Source organism: Rhinatrema bivittatum, chromosome 12 (assembly GCF_901001135.1).
Source record: "Rhinatrema bivittatum chromosome 12, aRhiBiv1.1, whole genome shotgun sequence".
Classification (NCBI taxonomy): Eukaryota; Metazoa; Chordata; class Amphibia; order Gymnophiona; family Rhinatrematidae; genus Rhinatrema; species Rhinatrema bivittatum.
Window position 1 is genome coordinate 34,786,194 of NC_042626.1, and position 19,874 is coordinate 34,806,067.

A 19,874-nucleotide genomic window follows, 5' to 3' on the forward strand; every position below is an offset into this window, starting at 1 on the left:
GGTTCATGGAGCTCGGCAAAATGATGGGACCCGGAGATGAAAATGCTGGATGTTTATCCATATCAAATTACTCTCCTTGAGCTGTGGTGTTGGTTGGCATTTGGTGTCTGCGTATTTCTTGGTTTGAGAATCCACTTGTAATATCAGTTGGGTTGTCTGGGTACAGAGATTGTAGAGTTCTTCGGCTGTGAGGCGAGCCACTGGGCAGTCTATGGTGAGAGGTAGCAGAACATCCTTGGGTGTTTTCCAAAGACAATCTGAAATGCAGAGGAACCAGTGGCACTGCTTACATGGTTATTATAGGAATATTCTGCCCAGAGGAGTAGAAGGGCCTAATCATCTTGCCTTCGGTTGACATACAGCCTGAAAAAGGTCTTGAGGACCTAGTTGATTCTTTCGATCTGCCCATTGCCCTGGGGATGATAAGCTATAGTGAATTCCAGAGAGATGCCAAACTGTGGCAGAGAGTCTTCCAACAGCAGGCTATAAATTGAATGCCTCTGTTGGACAGAATGTGGGATGGCAAGCTGTGAAATTGGAAAACATGTTGAATGAAGAGGCAAGCTAGTTGAGGAGCTAAGGGTAGTCCAGTGAGAGATACAAAATGAACCGGTTTAGAAAATCTGTCCACTCTGACCCATATCTGAGTTAGCCAGCTAAATGCTTTTGAATATGGACCTCTATATTTTGATCTCCTTAAAAAATATAGTTAAGTTCTTTAGTTAATCCAAAATACCACTGCTCTGATGATTGCAAGTATTGGTAGATGGGAGCATATCACTCCAGTTTTAAGGATACTTCATTGGCTTCCAGTAGCCTCTCAAGCAAAGTTTAAGTACTTAATGACACTGTTGAAAGCAACACAGGATGATAGCCACTGACTATTTTAGTTGGGTTATAGTTCCTTATTGTCCATCCTACACAAAAGAAGTTAGTTTTCCCCTCAATTAAGGAATGTGGGTTGCAGTTAGTCCATTCTAGAGCTTTGTCAATTGTTGGTCCGACCCTCTGGAACAATTTGCTGCTGATCCTCAGGTTAGAGATTGATTTTTTTAAATTCTGAAAGGGGTTATTTTTATAGGCTGCTAATTGATGACATTTTAATGATACACTGTTGACCTGATAGATATATTTAAGGAAATGTCTTGTCCATATAGTTTTGTGTACAAAATGTTATATATTAAGTGTTTGTAATCAGCTATGTATAACTGCTAAAATAGCAGAATACTGTATTAATTTGTTAAATAAATAAGTAGATACCCTTGAGCTATATTTGGCTATGTAGATGGATCCTTCATGAAGTAGCAGTAACAAATTATGATCCTAAAGTCTTATAAACTGTTTTTAGGGCCCTATTTACTAAGCATTTTTCCCATAGACAAAGAATGGGAGAAAACCTTTAGTAAATGATCCCCTTGGTTTGTTAAACAATAAAATATTTATAACATGTTTTCAATTCTTTTTAATGTGTGCAGCTGCAATGTCGTATTCGAGCCTGCTTTTGAAAGCTCTCCCAGATCAAGTTCCGAGACGATACCTATGGAAGAGTGGTGAGGGCTTGTCTTGGGAAACTCTTTGATTTTCTCTAACCGGTTCTTGCATATGTTATGACAGAGATAGAACCCATTGGTGTACCTATTAACTACTAGGGATGTGCAGAGCAAAAGTTTAAGTTCATATGTCCATAAGTCGAAAGGGGGTCCCATTTGCGGTCAATATGGACATATGGAGAATTCCATAATTTGAGTCTGTCCATACGTGCAAATAAAAATTTAAACCCCTCACCCTCCTTAATCCCCCCCCCCAAGACTTACCAAAACTCCCTGGTGGTCCAGGAGGCCATTTCTGAACTCCTTTGCGAGGAGCACGTGACGTCGGCGTCACGTCGGAGTGACGCGGCGTCACGTGATTCCCCGCGCAATCGCTCCGGGATCCTCGTTGCACCCAAAAGGAACTTTTGGCCAGCTTGGGGGGGCCTCCTGACCCTCCCAAGCTGGCCAAAAGTTCCTTTTGGGTGCAACGAGGATCCCGGAGCGATCGCGCGGGGAATCACGTGACGCCGCGTCACTCCGACGTGACGCCGACGTCACGTGCTCCTTGCAAAGGATTTCAGAAATGGCCTCCTGACTCCCTGCTGTACCACCAGGGAGTTTTGGTAAGTCTTGGGGGGGGGGGGGGGCGGGATTAAGGAGGGTGAGGGGTTTAAATTTTTATTTAGGATCAACAATCGCGATTTCCAACTTATTCAACATAGCTATGTTGAATAAGTTGGAAATCCGATCGTTTACGCCTCATCACTTTTTTAAGTTAAAAAAAAAAAAGTTGCGTTTTACATTTAAGTTCAAAACGAATGCACACCCCTATTAACTACAGCCCTATCAGAATCCCAGGGAAACTGATGCCAGAGAAAGACCTCTAGTCCAATGAAAGCTGCTCATTTTCCCTGCCTGCAGCAATACTGCAAACCTTACTTGTGCTCTAGATCCTCCATCACTAAAGATTCACTATGCTTCTCCTGTGTGTTCTTAAGAACATAAGAAGTTGCCATATTGGGTGAGACTGAGGGGCAATCCACCCCAGCATTGTGTTTCTAATAGTGACCAATCCAGGATACAAGTACCTGGCAAGTACCCAGACATTAAATAGATCCCATGCTACTAATGCCAGTAATAAGCAGTGACTATTCCCTAAGTCAGGGGTGGCCAACCTTTCACACATCAAGAGCCACAAAAACAGAATTCCCAGTAGCAGAGAGCCACCATACATATCACAAGTGTGGGGGTGGGGTGGGGGTGGGGGTGGGGGGTCTGCCCCCTCCTCTCCCCTCTGGAAAAAAGGCCAGCCTTCTCCCAACCACAAACACACATTCCTTCTCTCTCCCAGCCACTAAGACACACATTCCCCCTCTCTCTGTCACATATATACTTTCTCAGCCACAAACACACATACATACTCTCTCATAGCCATGAAAAGATACATACACTCCCTCTCTCCCAGAAACACACACACACGCTTCTCCTCTCTCTCCCTCTCTCATCCACAAAAAGACACACATATGCCATATTTCTCGCCTAGCCATAAAAAAGACAGATTCTCTCTCTCACTCCTAGCCACAAAACACATACAATCCCTTTCTCTTTCCTGGATACAAAAAGACACACACATTCCCTCTCTCTCTCTTCTAGACACAAAAAGACACACACATTCTCTCTACCTCTTTCCTAGACACAAAAAGGCACACCCCACTCCTTCTCTCTCCCAGCCACAAAGATACACACAGTACACTCCTTCTTTCTCTGTCCCAGCCACAGACACACACACTACCTCTCTTTCCACCTCAGCCACAGACAATCACACACCCTCTCTTTCTCCCAGCCACAGACACAAACACTTCTCCCTCTCTCTCTCTCTACCAGCCACAAAGACACACACACTCCTTCGCTTTCTCTCCAAGCCACAGACACCCCTCTCTCTTTTTCTCTCCCAGCTACAAAGACACACTCCCCCTCTCATCCTATTCTCAAAGATACATTCTCTCTCTCTTCCAGTCACAAAAACACATTTACTGTCCCGTAAGCTCACAAACATTCTGCTGTTGTGCTGCTGGTCATGTGCTCACTCAATGAGTGTCCCCCAACACAGCACTGCCAAATCATTATATACAGCTCTTACTTGCTGTCAGACCTTCCACAGCTTGCATCAGTCCCCTCCATGTCCCACCCTTTCTCGGCACCCCTACTCTCCAGGAGACTCACTGGTTCCATAGCCAGCTGCTCCTCTCAAAGTTCAGTCCTGCCACTTCACATAAAAGCCCTCAGAAAGCTAAGATTAAACTGAAATAAAATTACAATATAGTAAACTTCCCATACCAAAACAGCACTATCAGCACTCCTGAGAAGGGGGATTATCAATATCAATTTTTGTTTGCAGGAGACAAATGACTAACCTAGATATGCATCAGTGGTCAGTAGTTCAGGAGGAATTTTTCATTAACAACCCTACCTATGAAAAGGCAATACTCAAATATTATACCAGGCCCTAAAACACTAATAAATCTCCTATTAGGAAAATAGAACAAGCCAAACTGCTATAGATCCCCACACTAAAAGTATACATTTAGTAGAATACCTCACCTTAGTCACACCGGCAGAACACAGAACAGGCCCTCACCAAATACAGAAGAAAAAGACCATAATTATAAATGTACAAAAACTGAACTGCAAACTGCAACAAGCCAGATTCTGTTATGCAGTACAACAATGTAAAAACAGAAACTTTGTCATCTCTCATAAAACACCAAACAATAAAATAAAAAATATAAAACATCATTCATAATGGTAAAACAACACTAATAAAAACAGTTGATGAATAGAACATTCAATAATTAAAAACTCATATGTTTTCAAATTTCCAAAACAGCAATAAAATTTGTCAAAATTTTATTGCAGTACTAATAAGGATTTAAAAATCCGTCACTCGCCATACCTCAAGATTGACATGGATTAGTGGGTTGAAGGGGAGGGGGAGATCGGTGGCACACAAACTTTCTCCCCCTCTCTTGCTCACATCCGCATACTCTCATACACAGACTCATATGCTCGCTCACCTTCTAACATACATTGACACACAGGCTTAAAAATATTCTCATTGATACACATGTGCTTGCTGATACCCATGCACTCTCGTACACACTTTCACTCACACTCCAATACATGTTCATTTACATATATGCTCACAGATAAATATGCTCATTGACACACACGGCAGCTCTCTGAACCTCACCCACTCAGGCACACACTTACTCACACCCATACACTCATACATTCAGACTCTTGCTCGCTCACACCCACCAACTCTCGCACGCTTGCTCGCATGCTCATAGATAAATAAAAGTATGTTTACTGATGCACATATATGCTTGCTCAAACCCATGCACATTCACACACTTGCTGACGCTCGCTCACACACATGCTGAGTGACACAAACAGACAGTTTGAAAAAAAGGGTTTTACATACATTAATGGTTGAGGGGATCCAGCCAAGCCCCCAGGAGAATGGGTGGTCTTCCAGTTAATGCTTCTGGAGTTCTTCCTTAGCTGGGAAAATACATTTTGCAAAGCTCTACCCCATCAGTTTTGCATTGGCTAAGACTGAGGAGGTCATCTGCAGAGGAGAGCAATAGGGGTCCTTGAGGCAGCAGTGGGAGGTATGCTAGATGCCTCCCACTTAGATGCCTCCCGCTTAGAGATGCACAGCACATGAAAAGAAAAGCAGTCGACTATTTCCCACTAACGTGGCTGAAAGTAATAGGGGTCATGTTTAAGGGAGCAGGCCCAAGAAGGAAATGAAACCATCAAACAGGGAGGTTACTGTGAGAGCTTGATGTTGGCTGCAGGGGATCTCCAGGCATGGAGCCGTTGAGATCAACACCAGCAATCTGGTGACTGGTCTGGGCAATCCCCAGAGAAGGGGGAGGATTGTTGTTTATATGAGCTGCCTGCCTTTGTGCTGCTCACACTTTTGGTTAAATCGCTGCACAAGCAAGCAATGATTTTTCCCCTTCTCTGGAGCCAGCTCTGGTGGAAGTTGTAAATTTAAGTTAGTCGATCTGCTTCCTGCCAACATCAATCCTCCCCCCTTCTCATCATGCCGGAGCTAGCTCCTGAGAAGGGGGAGGATCAATGTTTGCAGAAAGCAGACTGACTAACTTAAATTTACAACTTAACTTAAATACGCATCAGAAGTGCGGAAGGAATTTTTTCAGGACCCGCAATTGAAGCTCCAAAGAGCCATAAGCAGCTTGTGTGATATTGGTTGCCCCCCCCCCTTGGGTAACTACTCTATCTATTGGGGGCTTAATATATGCATACAACAATCATTCTCAATTTATGCTACTTCAGTCATCTTCATTAAGCCCTGGCTACTGCCCTAGAAATTGACTGTATTAGACTGAAGGACCTAGCGTGAATGTTAGGAGCAAGGCATAGACCCAATAGCAATTCTAAAAACATAAGAAAGGTGTTTGGGATTTTTAGGACAGTTCTTTAAAGGCTCTGAAAACAATACAAAGGTCATGGTTAAGAATGACCAAGAGTCATGTCTCTGTTATTTCGATTGCTATTGAAATCAAAACCTGAATGTTTCAAACAAGATTGTATAAAGACAGAACGATGTCTCACTGATCTTAACCATAGAAAATATTAATAAAAGCCAACAAATGCTTACAATTAAAGTGCTGGGTCTTTGGTGTTTTGCAGCTTGTCTACAATTATGTACCCCAGTGAACGAAGCAGTAGCGCCAATCTACTGGAACAGCTAGAGAGTCTGAGGCGCAGGTGAGATTATTCTTGGTCTCTTTAGAACTTCTTATTGTACACTGACCCTGCATTATTGAAAAATAATCAGAAGTAGAGGGGAAGAAAGCCCCCTAAAATTAGGAAGTTCACTAACATTTCATCTCTGAAGATTAAAATCTGAAAAGGATCACACATAAAATAGCTCTGGTGGGTATAAGAACATAAGATATAAGGGTCCATCAAGCGCAGTATCCTGTTTCCAATAGTGGCCAATCCAGGACACAAGTTCCTGCAAGTACTCAAACATTAAATAAATCACAAGCTACTATTGCTTATTAATTATAACAGCTTATGGATTTTTCCTCTAGGAACTTATCCAAACCTTTTTTAAACCCAGTTAAACTAACTGCTGTAACCACATCCTCTGGCAATGAATTCCAGAGCTTAACTGTGTGCTGAGTGAAAAAGAATTTTCTTCGATTTGTTTCAAATGAGCTTCTTGCTAACTTCATGGAGTGCCCCCTGGTCCGTCTATTATCTAAGAGAGTAAATAATTGATTTACATTAACTTGTTCAAGTCCTTTCAAGATTTTGTAGACTTTAATCATATCCCTCCCTTAGTCGTCTCTTCTCCAAACTGAACAGCCCTAACTTCTTTAGCCTTTCTTCATAGGACAGCCATTCCATGCCCCTTATCATTTTGGTCGCCCTTCTCTGCACTTTCTCCAGTGCAGCTATATCCTTTTTGAGATGCGGTGACCAGAAATGCACACAGTATTCAAGGTGCGGTCTCATCATGGAGCAGTACAGATAGGGGTCAGCATAAGATACTGACCCACATTAGAATCCTATACTGACTGGTCTATTAATTTCAGGCTGTAGTTTTTGATGAAGAAAAGTCGATAACTGGCTGGAGGGTATGTGATGTAGAAGAAATTAGTGGAGCTGTGTGGGGAAATGTATAATGCACTTGTCAATACTGTCCTTAACAAGCTAATGCTATTGATGTGGTCTCTGGAAGTTCTAAAAATTTGTAACATGCTAAATAGCATTGTAATTATGAACCCATCAATAGGGATATGGAGGGGAAACAGTTTCATTTCCGTTTGTTTTTATGTTGGGGGGAAGGCGAGGGAGTTGTTTCATTGAATGTTTATGTAACCCTTGGCGGGACAGATCCTTTAGCTGGCACCCAGGGGCAGATAGGAAAAGAGAGATGGACCCTTTCTACACACAACTCCTCTTAATTCTCTCTGTCTGTCTGTCTGTCTGAGGCCCCTTTCTGCCATAGCCTGGTACAATCCCAAATCCATCCTTGTAAATAGCACTAATAATCATCATCACAGTCTTTAGCAGTAAAAATCACACAGTCAGTAGTTTCCAGCTTTGTTTAATGATAGTTGTTTTGATGACTGAAGAATATTTACAGCTTCATTTCTTGTTCAAATAAAATCAATAAATGATGAGACAGCAGAAAGATTAATACATTTCTGAACTCACTTCTGTAGCAAAGTCTCTTAATTCTTTGGAAGCATACTTCTTAATATTTGATCTCTTTCTTTTTCCCAGTTAATCTAATTGCTCAGATTAATTAATCTTCCCAGACTGAAGACAATTTAATCCTCTTTTAGATTCCCAATTTTATTCCAGCTTCTCCCCACTGTAGTTGGGTAGAATATAGTGGTAGAAATGTTTTATTTATTTATATTCCGCTTTTCACACTTTTTTCAGTGCTTCAAAGTGGATTACATTCAGGTACTGTAAGTATTTCCCTATCCCCAGAGGGTTTACAATCTAAGGGGGTCATTTATCAAAGTTCTATATGGCGTTTTCACATGCGTTAAGCACCTTTAAAGCATGTGAAAACAATGCAAATCAGAAAAAGGGGGATTTGTGGCCAATGAGAGAGAGAGAGAGAGGCCATAATGCTCTCATACTTGGTAGGTATTTATATCTCTATAAGAGGCCCACCTAGTTACTCGAGGTGAGGTTTAGGTATTAGTGTAGGGGTTAGGGGCCACTTTGACATTCAGAGTGAGACATACGAATAGAACAGTGCTCTCTTGTGAAGATTTGATGACCTTCGGAGTGAGGAAACTCACCCAAAGAAGAGATTTGTGCAATGTTCTCTCAACATAGCTTGATGGACTTTCTACCTGGGTAACAGGTAAAACACACTATCTACAGTTCCCACATGGGGAAGCAAAACCCAAATCTCTCTTTACTAACAGGCCAATACAGTACAGTGCGCTCCGGTAGAGAGCACTGTTAATCCGCGATTGGACACACATTTTCGACGCGCCAATTTTACCCCTTATTCAGTAAGGGGTAATAGCTCGTCGAAAACGCACGTCCAACGCCCCCCCCCCAAACCTAATAGCGCCCGCAACATGCAAATGCATGTTGATGGCCCTTTTAGGTATTCCCGCGCAATTCAGAAAGCAAAATGTGCAGCCAAGCCGCACATTTTACTTTCAGAAATTAGCGCCTACCCAAAGGTAGGCTTTAATTTCTCCGGGCACCGGGAAAGTGCACCCTCTGACTTAATATCATGGCGATATTAAGTCGGAGGTCCCGAAAGTTAAAGTTAAAAAAAAAAAAATTTGAAATCGGCTCGCGGGTTGAAAACCGGGTGCTCAATTTTGCTGGCGTCCGGTTTCTGAACCTGTAGCTGTCAGCAGGTTTGAGAAATGACGCCGGCAAAATTGAGCATCGGCTGTCAAACCCGCTGACAGCTGCCGTTCCTGTCCAAAAAGACAGGCGCTAGGGACACTAGCGCGTCCCTAGCGCCTCTTTTGCCGTGGGCCCTCATTTAAATACAGAATCACGTGCACAGGAGAACGGGTGTTCGCCCGCTCTCCCGCGACGTTTACTGTATCGGCCCGTAAATTTGCACTGGATCTTCCCAATAATTTAGTACATTCCTTTTTGTGAGGGAAAACAAAGGTTCCCTACATTTCCCCCCGCCTTGTTTTTTTCAAATTCGGAACTAGGATTTGTCATAAATTTACTGTACAGACAATACCAAGCATAATATATAATACACATATATGGAAAGCAGAATTGCAATCCATTTCTATCATGTTTGTGTGCATCAATCACAACAAGCTATACACCTGGTATAGGCATTCTAATACATGGAATCTCTTCCAAAAGAAACATTGTTAAACATTTGATTATGAATATACTCATTGAATAACTTTCCACATTCTTCCTGTGTCAAAGAAACTCCAGTCACCAACAGGTCCCAGCATGTTGCCCCATTACATGCAGGAATACTGTCAGTCCCGTACGGAAAAAGCTTACCCCATAACCTTCTCCAATTAGGTTCCATCACTTTGGACAATGGTCGCTACACACAAGTGGCACAGTTCAAAACCAGTCAGCCATACAATAAAACTGGTAAATAGAAAATGTACAATAGTACATAGCACACTCACTGCTGAGTTATGGACAGATTCTGCCACAATCCTATTGCATCAGGATTCTCTCTCCATCCTTTGGCTTAAGAAACAGTTGCATATAACACATTTTCCGAATTGTAACCTAAAAAGGAACAAAGCAGATTAATCAGATGATACGCCTCTTTCCTTTAAAGAGGTTCACTTCACCATCATCTTCAGTATATTATTCCACCTGAAACACAATTTCAAGCACACCAGGTTGTAGAATATTTCCCACTGTGGCCATTCAATGGAAACATTCCATTCCTGAAACATAAAGAAAACCTACCATTTTAACCTTGTAGCAGGTGATCTCCACATTTACCCTGATCACTGAGATATCCATTTATGTTTTACCATGGTAAAATAACTTGGAGCCAGTCTCAAGGGCAGGAATGACTTGAGATCACTCCTGTCCTTCTTTATCGGATTCCATATAGAAGGGGTAAGGGAGGGAGGAGGGCTAAGAGGGGACTGGCATGGGGGGGGGGGGGTTGTCTTTGAACATAAAAACATAAGAACATAAGAAATTGCCATGCTGGGTCAGACAAGGGTCCATCAAGCCCAGCATCCTGTTTCCAACAGAGGCCAAAACCAGGCCACAAGAACCTCACAATTACCCAAACACCAAGAAGATCCCATGCTACTGATGCAATTAATAGCAGTGGCTATTCCCTAAGTAAACTTGATTAATAGCAGTTAATGGACTTCTCCTCCAAGAACTTATCCAAACCTTTTTTGAACCCAGCCACACTAACTGCATTAACCACATCCTCTGGCAACAAATTCCAGAGCTTAATTGTGCATTGAGTGAAAAATAATTTTCTCCGATTAGTCTTAAATGTGCTACTTGCTAACTTCATGGAATGCCCCCTAGTCCTTCTATTATCCGAAAGTGTAAATAACCGATTCACATCTACTCATTCAAGACCTCTCATGACCTTAAAGACCTCTATCATAGGTAAATAGTGTGTGCTATTAATTAACAGCATGCACTATGTTCCAAAATTTTCGAGTGAGTCAATGTTTCATGTTGGTTGCAATGAACTGAACCAAAAATTGATTAATTCATCATGTGCTACCCATTTGAGTAAAACAAATGCACATCCCTACCTATCAGACTATATTTGGTACCTATAATTGTTCAAGGCTGGCTTAACACTGTACAAATACTCAGTTATGCCCCTGTATAAATCAATCTATCTTGAGTACTGTGTGCAGTTCTGGTTGCCCAATCATAGCAGAACTAGTAAAGGTACAGAGAAAGGCAACAAAAATGATAAAGGGGCTGGAATGGCTCCTTTATGAAGAAAAGTTAAATAAGTTAGGGCTCTTCAGCTTTGGGAAGAGATAAATGAGAGGGGATAGTGGTTTATAAAATAATGAGTGATGCAAAACATATTAACAGGGAGCAGATATTTATAGGGATGTGCATCGGGTGCCTGATCGTTTGCGCTTTCAGGTTCGTGTGGCGATGGGAACATCTTGTTTTCCTGCATTTTTTTTTAGTAAAAAATCATTTTTCGGATTAGTGCATGCTAACCCGAAAAACGATTTCCACGAAAATTCGGGGGGGGGGGAAGTGTTCGTTTCACGTTTTAGCCGATCTATAATGAATTAAGAAATATCGTACGATATTTCAATTCATTATAAAAATGATTCACATCCCTAGTTATTTACCCTTTTAAATAGTACTAAGACAAGGGGACAGACACCCCATGAAACTGGTATCAGATTTAGAAGAAAATTTAAGAGACTATATTTTTCAGTCAATGGATAATTAAACTGTGGAATTTGTTGCTAGAAGATGTGGTCAAAGTTAATAGTATTGCAGCGTTTGAAAAACGTTTGGACTAATTCCTGGAGGCATTAACAATTATTAGTTAGGCAGATTTGAGAAATGTCACTCCTCTTCTTCTGGGGTTGAGCAAAAAGAAATAGACTTTCCCATTAGCGTCTGCCAGGTATTTTCTAGAGACCCAGATTGGCTAATGTTAGAGACAGGATTCTGGGCTTGATGGACCATTGGTTTGATTCAGCATGGCACTTCTTATGACTGTCCTGATGTCATGAATTTACACAAGAACTAAAGCTAAACTTGCACCTCTGAGGCTCACACGCTACCTTTCTAGTGCCACTACTTGTAGAACTCTTGAGGTTACCTCAGGTATGCTGTTAGATTTTTGATATCTTGTCTTTTGTTTTGTTCCTTTAGTTTGTCTCGTATGTTGCCCATCAGTCATTGGCAGCAGGTATCTAACCTCAATCTCCAAGATTCTTACTCTCCATCAGATACCTAGTCACAAAGAGCACAGTTCCACTACCAGACAGGTAAATCACTTGAAAATGAGTCAAAGTTCATATCATATTTGGTTCTGTGATTTGCTTTCACTGTTCTACCACTTGTTCTCAATCATGCCCTAGAGCAGTGTTTCTCAAACTTATCCTGGAGGACACCCAGCTAGTTGGGTTTTCAGGATAACCACAATGAATATGCATGAGAATTTGCATGCACTGCCTCCATAACATGCACATTTTATCTCATGCATATTCATTATGGATATCCTGAAAGCCTGACTGACTGAGGGTTCCCCAGGACAGGTTTGGGAACCTCTGCTCTAGAGGACCATGTTGAGCAAGAAATTCATCTCTGTGTCTGACAGTTTAGAACAGGAATGGGGAAATTAATTCTGATTACGTCTGCACCGGGTGCATGTGGTAGAAATCAAACTGTAATTGTGACTCAATAGAATAAATAGAAGCTATTCATAACTCAAATCAGATAAATCAAGACATTTGTGGTTCAGCTTGACTTCTTATTTGCCTAGTAGTTCAGGTCTTTTTGATCATGCATAGGGACGTATATTTAGATTATCCATATGTGAAAATTGATCCAAATGAAGTGATTTTCAGTTTAGTTGGTGTCATCCAAAATGAATGGGTGCAGTGCTCTGAAAAATCTGAATCCATTTTAGCTCATTTGGTTCAGTCCTATTAAAGTCTATGGGGGAAGCAAGCAATGCATTTTTTTACATCAACCAAGACAGAGCACAACTAGTAGGGGATGGAAGGAACAGGACCAATCATGTTTCAGTACTTTTTCAATCAGCCTATCTCAGCTGGCATCTGCATGGATTAACTTAAATTTTTTTTTAGGTTAAAGTGAAACTATGAACACTTTGAACAGTGATCATTTTGTTCAGTCATTCCTCTGTTGGATCTCAGAGAGGGAGGACAGAGATTCTCAAGTTTCTCGCTTGAAAACTTAGTGAAAAAATATTATAAAAAAAGAAAGAATTACATGCATAAAAATAGCAAATTTTGTAGCAGTTTTCAAAACCCAATTTTCCCAGGTAAAGTACATTACATGCCTAAAACCTTTTGAAAATCCAACCCTATGGAGTGAAGTTTCAAAGGAGTTACACACATAAATCCTTTTGAAAATTACCTTCTTAATGTGCATTTAGAATCACTGATGCTGCGCTTAGCAGTGGTAGTAGGCAGGAGAAAGTTTATTATCTTTTTGAGATGGTTACGGTGTATATCTTCAAGGTAGGACTACTACTGCAGCTGATACTGTACCAGGTGGCTGCAGAAAAGATACAGAGAGAGGTCCATATTCAGAGGCATTTAGCTGGATATCTCAAAAGTTAGCTGGCTAAATAAATATTTGGGAATTTATTTTGCTAAATTTTAGGCGATTATCTTATTATCCAGATAAAATTTAGTCCGATAACTTAGAGGTGATCTGGGGGTGTTTCAGGGGGGAGTTACATTAGCTAGATATTCAGTTATAAGCAGATACATTTTCCAGCTAAGTCTGCTCGTGAGAAAGAACTGTCCTAAAGTTAGCTGGATAAAGTTATCCGGTTAACAAAGATAGTCGCTTATATTCAGTAGTGTGGCTCAATAGTTAGCCGGATAAATTTATCTGGCTGACTTTGCTATCCAGACACTGACTGACTATGGATCTTAGATTGCTGTTTTAAGCAACATGTATAGTCTTTATGTCCTGCAGTGTCTTAAGAGACAGTTTCCTGCTTTCTCTCTGTAAAAGAGTCAATCTGAAAATGAAGAGTACTAATTAATTGTTGTGCGTGTGACTCCTGCACTTATTTTCTTAGCATCGTCAGTTCACTTGCTATGATTGTGTTATGCTCTGGTCTGGTTGTGACAAAAGAGAATGACCGGTCTGCTATCAGGATGTTTCCATAGCAGGGTGTACAAGCATTGTAGCACACAAGTCCCTACCCACTGTTTGAATAAATTGCATCATGGTCACTGACATCCAGAGGCAAACATCGCAATGGAAAAGAAGAAGGGGGAATAATGTTCTCCCCCTGGAGAGACCTGGGGCAAGCACAAATAGCAGTGGTGATGATAAGAGACATATGATTAGGACCAGAAGGAGCCCTTTTACCAAGCTCAAATGGGATTTTTTTAAGAGGAGGAGATCAGCTAGAGATTCAGTGTTGACTGAGAAACTGGAGCAGCAGCTGTTGGCTCCCATCTCCACTGTTGGTATTGGTATGGTACATAGGCAGAAGAAGGCAGTTCAGTGGTGGGTGGCATCAGCAGTGGGAGATGAATAGGAGGCAAGCATCAGCTAAGATCAGTACAATGCTCCCTTTTCCGTTCTGATCAGAACCTATTGATTCAGATGAATCATATGACTTGTCTGAGCAGGAGTGGCCAGCTCTCATTCTCAAGAACAACAAACAGGCCTGGTTTTCAGGATGTCTGAAATGAACATGCATGAGATATGTTTGCATTCAGTGGAGGCAGTGCATGCACTTACTGAGTGACCAGGGCCCTCAGTTCACCTCTGGTTTTTGGAGAAATCTCTAAGCTCAACTCAGTGTTGTCCTTGACTTCTTTTCGACTTATCACCCTCAAACCAATGGACTTACCGAGAAGACAAATCAAACTCTGAAGGCCTTTCTCCGAGCCTACATTTCTGAGTAACAGAATGAATGGGCCTCACTGCTACCTTGGGCCAAATTCTCTTACAATAACCACGCCATGCTCTCCAACCCATTTTATGGTGCTGTGGTAGGAATTGGGCTGCAGCACTGGAAGATAACATTGGGCTGTGGTGCTGGAAGAGGACCATTTAAACCCCTTCGCCATGGATATTGGATGCCTTTGCAACAGGTCCCCTGCTTCCAGCAGTATGTGATGCTCAGTCCTGTGTTCCTGCCTCCCTGCTTCCTTGTTCTCTTCAGTCTCTTGTTCTCCATGCCTTCCTCTTGGTGTGTCCCTTCCTGGTTCTCGCCTTCCCTTTTCCCCTTCTCATGTCTGAACCATGATCTCAGCCTGCCTTGACCCTGGATTGGACCTTGACTATTCCTGCTCTTATCTTGCCTTGACCCCGGATTGGACTTTGACTACTCCTGTTCTCAGCCTGCCTTTTTTCCTGGATTGGACCTTGTCTATTCTTGCTCTCTACTTGCCCCAACCTTCGACCAAACTTTAACCTCCATTCACTGCTAAGTCCTATTGGCTACCAGAACCTACAGGTTAACCCAAGGGGGAGGCGGTTAGTCAGGCAGAAGACAAAGTTTGCTGATGTGTCAGCCACCACCTGTAAATCAAATTAATAGCAGTCCAGGGGCACATTCCCATGAGTGTGACAATAGCATAGCATTTTAACTGGTGTGTGAAAGTCCGGCAGCAGATCCTTGAGAAGCAGGCATATGGTGGGGCATCTTTTCACCAATTTATTCAGGATGTAGGCACCAGGTAAAATCTCACCTGTCTGATGATTCAGAGATTAGTGGAGCAACATACAGTCCTTCGTGAGCCATATGTAGAGGCCAAGATCAGTGTGGATCATCCCCTGGAGTGTCATGATTAGTTATATATGATGTAGGTGCTATGAGTCCTGAAGCTCTTTGAGTATGCCATGAAGTATCTGCGTTCAACAGCAACCACCCTGGAGGAGGTCATTCCATAATCAATATCCTGAAGTGGAAGTTACAGGATTTCTGGCAGGAACAGGAACTGGTCCTAGAGGTCTTCTGCTTGTGGACTCCTTGCTGTGGCAAGTGGAAAATTGGCCCAAACTCCTCACCTGATGGAATCCTTAAATGCTACCATCCTGTGTGACCCATGGATGTAAGGGAGTATTATGAATTACCTGTGTGGCTAGAGTGCAAGTTTGGGAGCAGTAGAGGTAGAGGGGCAGGGGGGGCAGGGGGAGTGCAGCAGAGGAACGTGAAGGCTTCCTATGCATTACTGTCAGCATCAGCACCTCTCTGAAAGCTTCCACTTTCTTGCCTACCTTTATCTGCCATTCCCACTCCAGCCATCATACAATAGACTCTCCTGCCACAAGCCATAGCTTAAGTAGTTGGCAGCAGAGACCAGTATCCCCTCCTCCTGCAAAGGAAACTTCTGCACAAATTGCAGTCACGTGGAATCTTGGAGTGCCCAATGAAGTCATGGGCACAGACCCATTGGCAGACTGAATACACATGGATGTAGTTTGGCTGGATCTCATCCAGGTCACCTAGTATTTTGTTTCCACTAACTATTGTGGCTAGTGAACAGGAATTCTCAATGGCACAGGACATCGTGCGTCCACATCATTCATGGCTGGCAGAAGAGTTGGTGGAAGAGTTGGTCTGTCTTAATATCAACCTCCTGCTGTTATGTTTGGGAACGCTAGGAGAGTGATCCCAACTTGAGGGGATTGTGTGCCCTTGGGCCTCGGCATGACCCCAGACAAATCCAAGACAGCACTGAGGGTTGGCGAGGCGTGTCCCAGCATGGGCGAAGACAAAGTCTGACCCTCTGATGGACCTGCATGCTTCTGGAAGACCAACAACGCAATGTTGGTTATTGAACAGTCCTCCGACCGTTCCCAGCCCTTTTGAACCTGCTGCTGGGTATCGGCAAGAAGTAGCAGGCCGGACTGAGGATGAGGGCAGATGGAGGCCTTGTACCACAGAAGATTCAAGACATGGACGAGAAGACTCTGGATGAGGTGAGGAACTTGGAAGACTCTCGACAAGACGAGGAACTCGGAAGACTCTGGACGAGATGAGGATCTTGGAAGGTTCAGACATTGGCACTGTCTCTCAGGGCACCCTACATAGCCCACTGACACAGGCCCACCCAATGGGCTGGTCATGGACCACCCTGTCCCACTGCGTGCCCTACACAACCTGAAGAGGCTGGTCACGGACCACACGGAGAACGGGACTAGCGCAGGAAGGGAATCTAGCTGAGACGAGACTCTAATGACGAGAACAGGAACCGACGAGATGGATTTACCCCAACAAGGTCATCTGGAGAACCAAAGGAGCTGGAGGGTCAAGACGACTCAGAACGAGCGAAGGAGGAGCGGAACCTCGGAAACATCAGGAAGTCTGGAACATCACGAAGTGGAACATCAGGAAGCCTGGAACATCAAGAAGTGAAATATCAGGAAGCCTGGACTAGGAACCTCAGAACATGAAGACATGGAACATCAGGAAATGACAGGAAGCAATGAAGACTCAGGAAGCAAGACGAGACATGGAGCTGCAACAAAGAATGAAGACCTGTTGGAGCTCTGGAAGATGAGACTTCCAGGAGCAAGAAACTCCAATGCAAGGCAAAGCAGGACTGAAGGGCTGAGACAGGAAGACATCATTAGGTGGGGCCTGGGGCATATCCGACCGTGGGCCCTTTAAATCTTGAGAAGAGGCGCACACCAGCACCTAGAAGCAGGAAACAGGAAACAAGAACAGCACCATGGACAGCGGCGGCCTCCCGGCCGCGCAGGAAACGGAGGCAGGACCTGGCAGCGGCACCAGGCTGCGAAGACCACTTCCAGGTGGTGGCCTCCAGGCCACGAGGGAGCAGGACCTGGCAGCTTCGGGGTGGCCTCTGGCCGCAGGACAGGCCCCAGAGAGACGCTAGCGGCTCACTGCCGCTGAAGGCAGGTTCCAACGGTGGTGGCTCCCTGCCACTGAAAGAGCAACGCTGACTCGCGGCTCCCTGCTGCGAGTGAAGGCCCCGAGGGTGTCGTCGGGAGCGGCCTCTAGGCCGCGAAGAGGACCGAAGTCCGTGGCTCCCTGCCGCAAGGAAGAACCAGGCTAGGGGGGTCCTCCGGGCCACTTAGGAAGTGAGAAGCACAGCGGTCCAAGCCGCATAGACACGGCAGCGGCAAAGATAGGTGAGAAGCCTGCTCGCGGGGGAAACTCTGCAGGCAGGAATCATAACACCCTCTGTTGGGTTTCCCTGAATATCTATGTGAGTGGCAGGAGGGCTGAGTACATAGCTACACCAAATCAATGGCCACACTGTTTGGCCTCAGTACATTGTTGTGTTGTTGCCAGCAGTAAATCGTACTGTGCTGTCTGGCCTGCTCCTGCCACCCTGCCTTTCTTCTGCCTCAGTGTCCTGATGTGTTGTTGCCGTGCTTGCTGCTGCTGCTTCCACTGCTCTTGCCCAGCCTGCTCCCGCAATTCTCCCACTCTCTTGGTTCCACTGGAGTGCTTTGGCCCCTGCCCCCCAAAAAAGAAAAGAAAATATTAAAAGGATAAAACCATCTCCTCCCCTGTACCTTTCTGAATGCCTCGGGATATTGACCTCACTCTTGCTGCTATTGCTTGGCCTGCTTTGCTGCTTTCTTGTTTCAGTGCCTTGCTGTGCTGTTTCCGCCCGTCTTTTAATGCCATTCTGCTTCCTTCCATTCTCTTTGCTTTGGGGTTCTCATGCTTCTCTTTGTGCTGCTCGTCCCCTCTTTGGTGCATTGGGGTCTTCGTGCCACTGCTTTGCCTTTGCCCCTTTTATGCTGCTGTGGGTGTTCGTGTCCCTCTTGGTGTCTTGTGGGGCTGCTGTCTCTGCCGCTGATGCCTGCCAGCAAGTTTCATAAAACTTGGATGCCCTACTTCCCCTATTGACTTTGATGGAAACAAATGAGCTTCTGATCTGAGCTAAACGAATCAGAAAAATGAATGAATAATTCAAGCTGACCACCCCTAGAATGGTTCCAAGAATTAGAAAGGTCTCACTTTCCATGCATAATCTGAATATTCAAATATTCAACCAACATTCCCTGTGGTGAGAGGGAAGTTCTTTTTCTATCTTTATTTTTATTCTTGGCTTCCATTCTTCCTCCTTTTATTTATAGAGGAACACCAGTGTATAAAATTCTCAAAAAAGAAGAGAGGCAAATAGCCAATAATTACCAGGCACAATCAATTATAACATTAGCAGAAACCAACAGAGGATGACAATTCATTACTACAAAGTAAGAGGATGATCTTACTGATAGCGAGAACACCTGTAGGTGCCCTTAGTCAAGACCATAAGTGATCATCAACTTTTAGAACTACTTTTTTTTTTTTTAACTTTTATTGAGAATTGCAGAAAGAAAGTGTACAATAACAGAGAACAACTCTGAAAGATACATACAGCAAAATAGGAGAAACTCTCCCAGAAACCTCCCCCTCTGCCCCCAGAGTTTTCCCACATCAGACAGCACATCTTACATCTTATGATCTTATAATCCCCAATGTGATAGGCAAAGCAAAGAATCCTATATCTAGATCCAAGCGCTGTGAACCAAAATTTGGAAACTGGGTTAATAGACATAAAAAGCATAAGAATTGAAAAAAGAAAAGATAGCAACCATGAAATTCAAGATTGCATATACTAACAGACACGTACACTTTGTGTGAATGCACCTACGTTGATATTCATTGATTTTTGTTCTATATACTTTCTAATGTGCCTCTTGGTTTTCTTCTTCAAGGATTCAATCACTCTATGGCTTGGACAATGGGCATTCCTCCTGGATTTTATTTCTCTCCCATGTCTTATTCTTGGACTGTCCTTTGCAACTAAAACATTTGTGAGTGAAGCTGCCGAATACATGGGATCTCAGTATTGTTGTGATGGCTGAAATTTCTATCCTTAATAAGAATAAATACATTCAAAACTGCAAGCTACAAGGTTCAATGTGCTCTGAGGAGCTGGTGTAAAAAATAGTCAGGGCAAGAATTTATTGATATATGATGCCCCAGGGCTGATTGTACTTCCTGTGTATGATGTATTATTCTGCTGGTGCACAAAAGAAGCCAGCATAGACCTCTTAATCAGTCATATTCATAGTGGGGTAGATTTTCAAAGGGGTACCACC

General features: G+C 43.3%; 1 protein-coding gene across 1 annotated transcript in view; it reads left to right on the forward strand.

Moving 5' to 3' along the window:
• The window catches only part of LOC115074517, a 49,899-nt gene extending 30,226 nt beyond the window's left edge, over positions 1-19,673 (forward strand). Inside the window, exons 6-9 of the mRNA XM_029574041.1 lie at positions 1,476-1,550; positions 6,258-6,335; positions 11,955-12,070; positions 19,488-19,673. Coding sequence (XP_029429901.1) covers positions 1,476-1,550; positions 6,258-6,335; positions 11,955-12,039 — 238 coding nt within the window. The 3' untranslated portion in view covers positions 12,040-12,070; positions 19,488-19,673. The remainder of the gene's footprint in view (positions 1-1,475; positions 1,551-6,257; positions 6,336-11,954; positions 12,071-19,487) is intronic.
• The last annotated feature ends 201 nt before the right edge of the window (positions 19,674-19,874 follow it).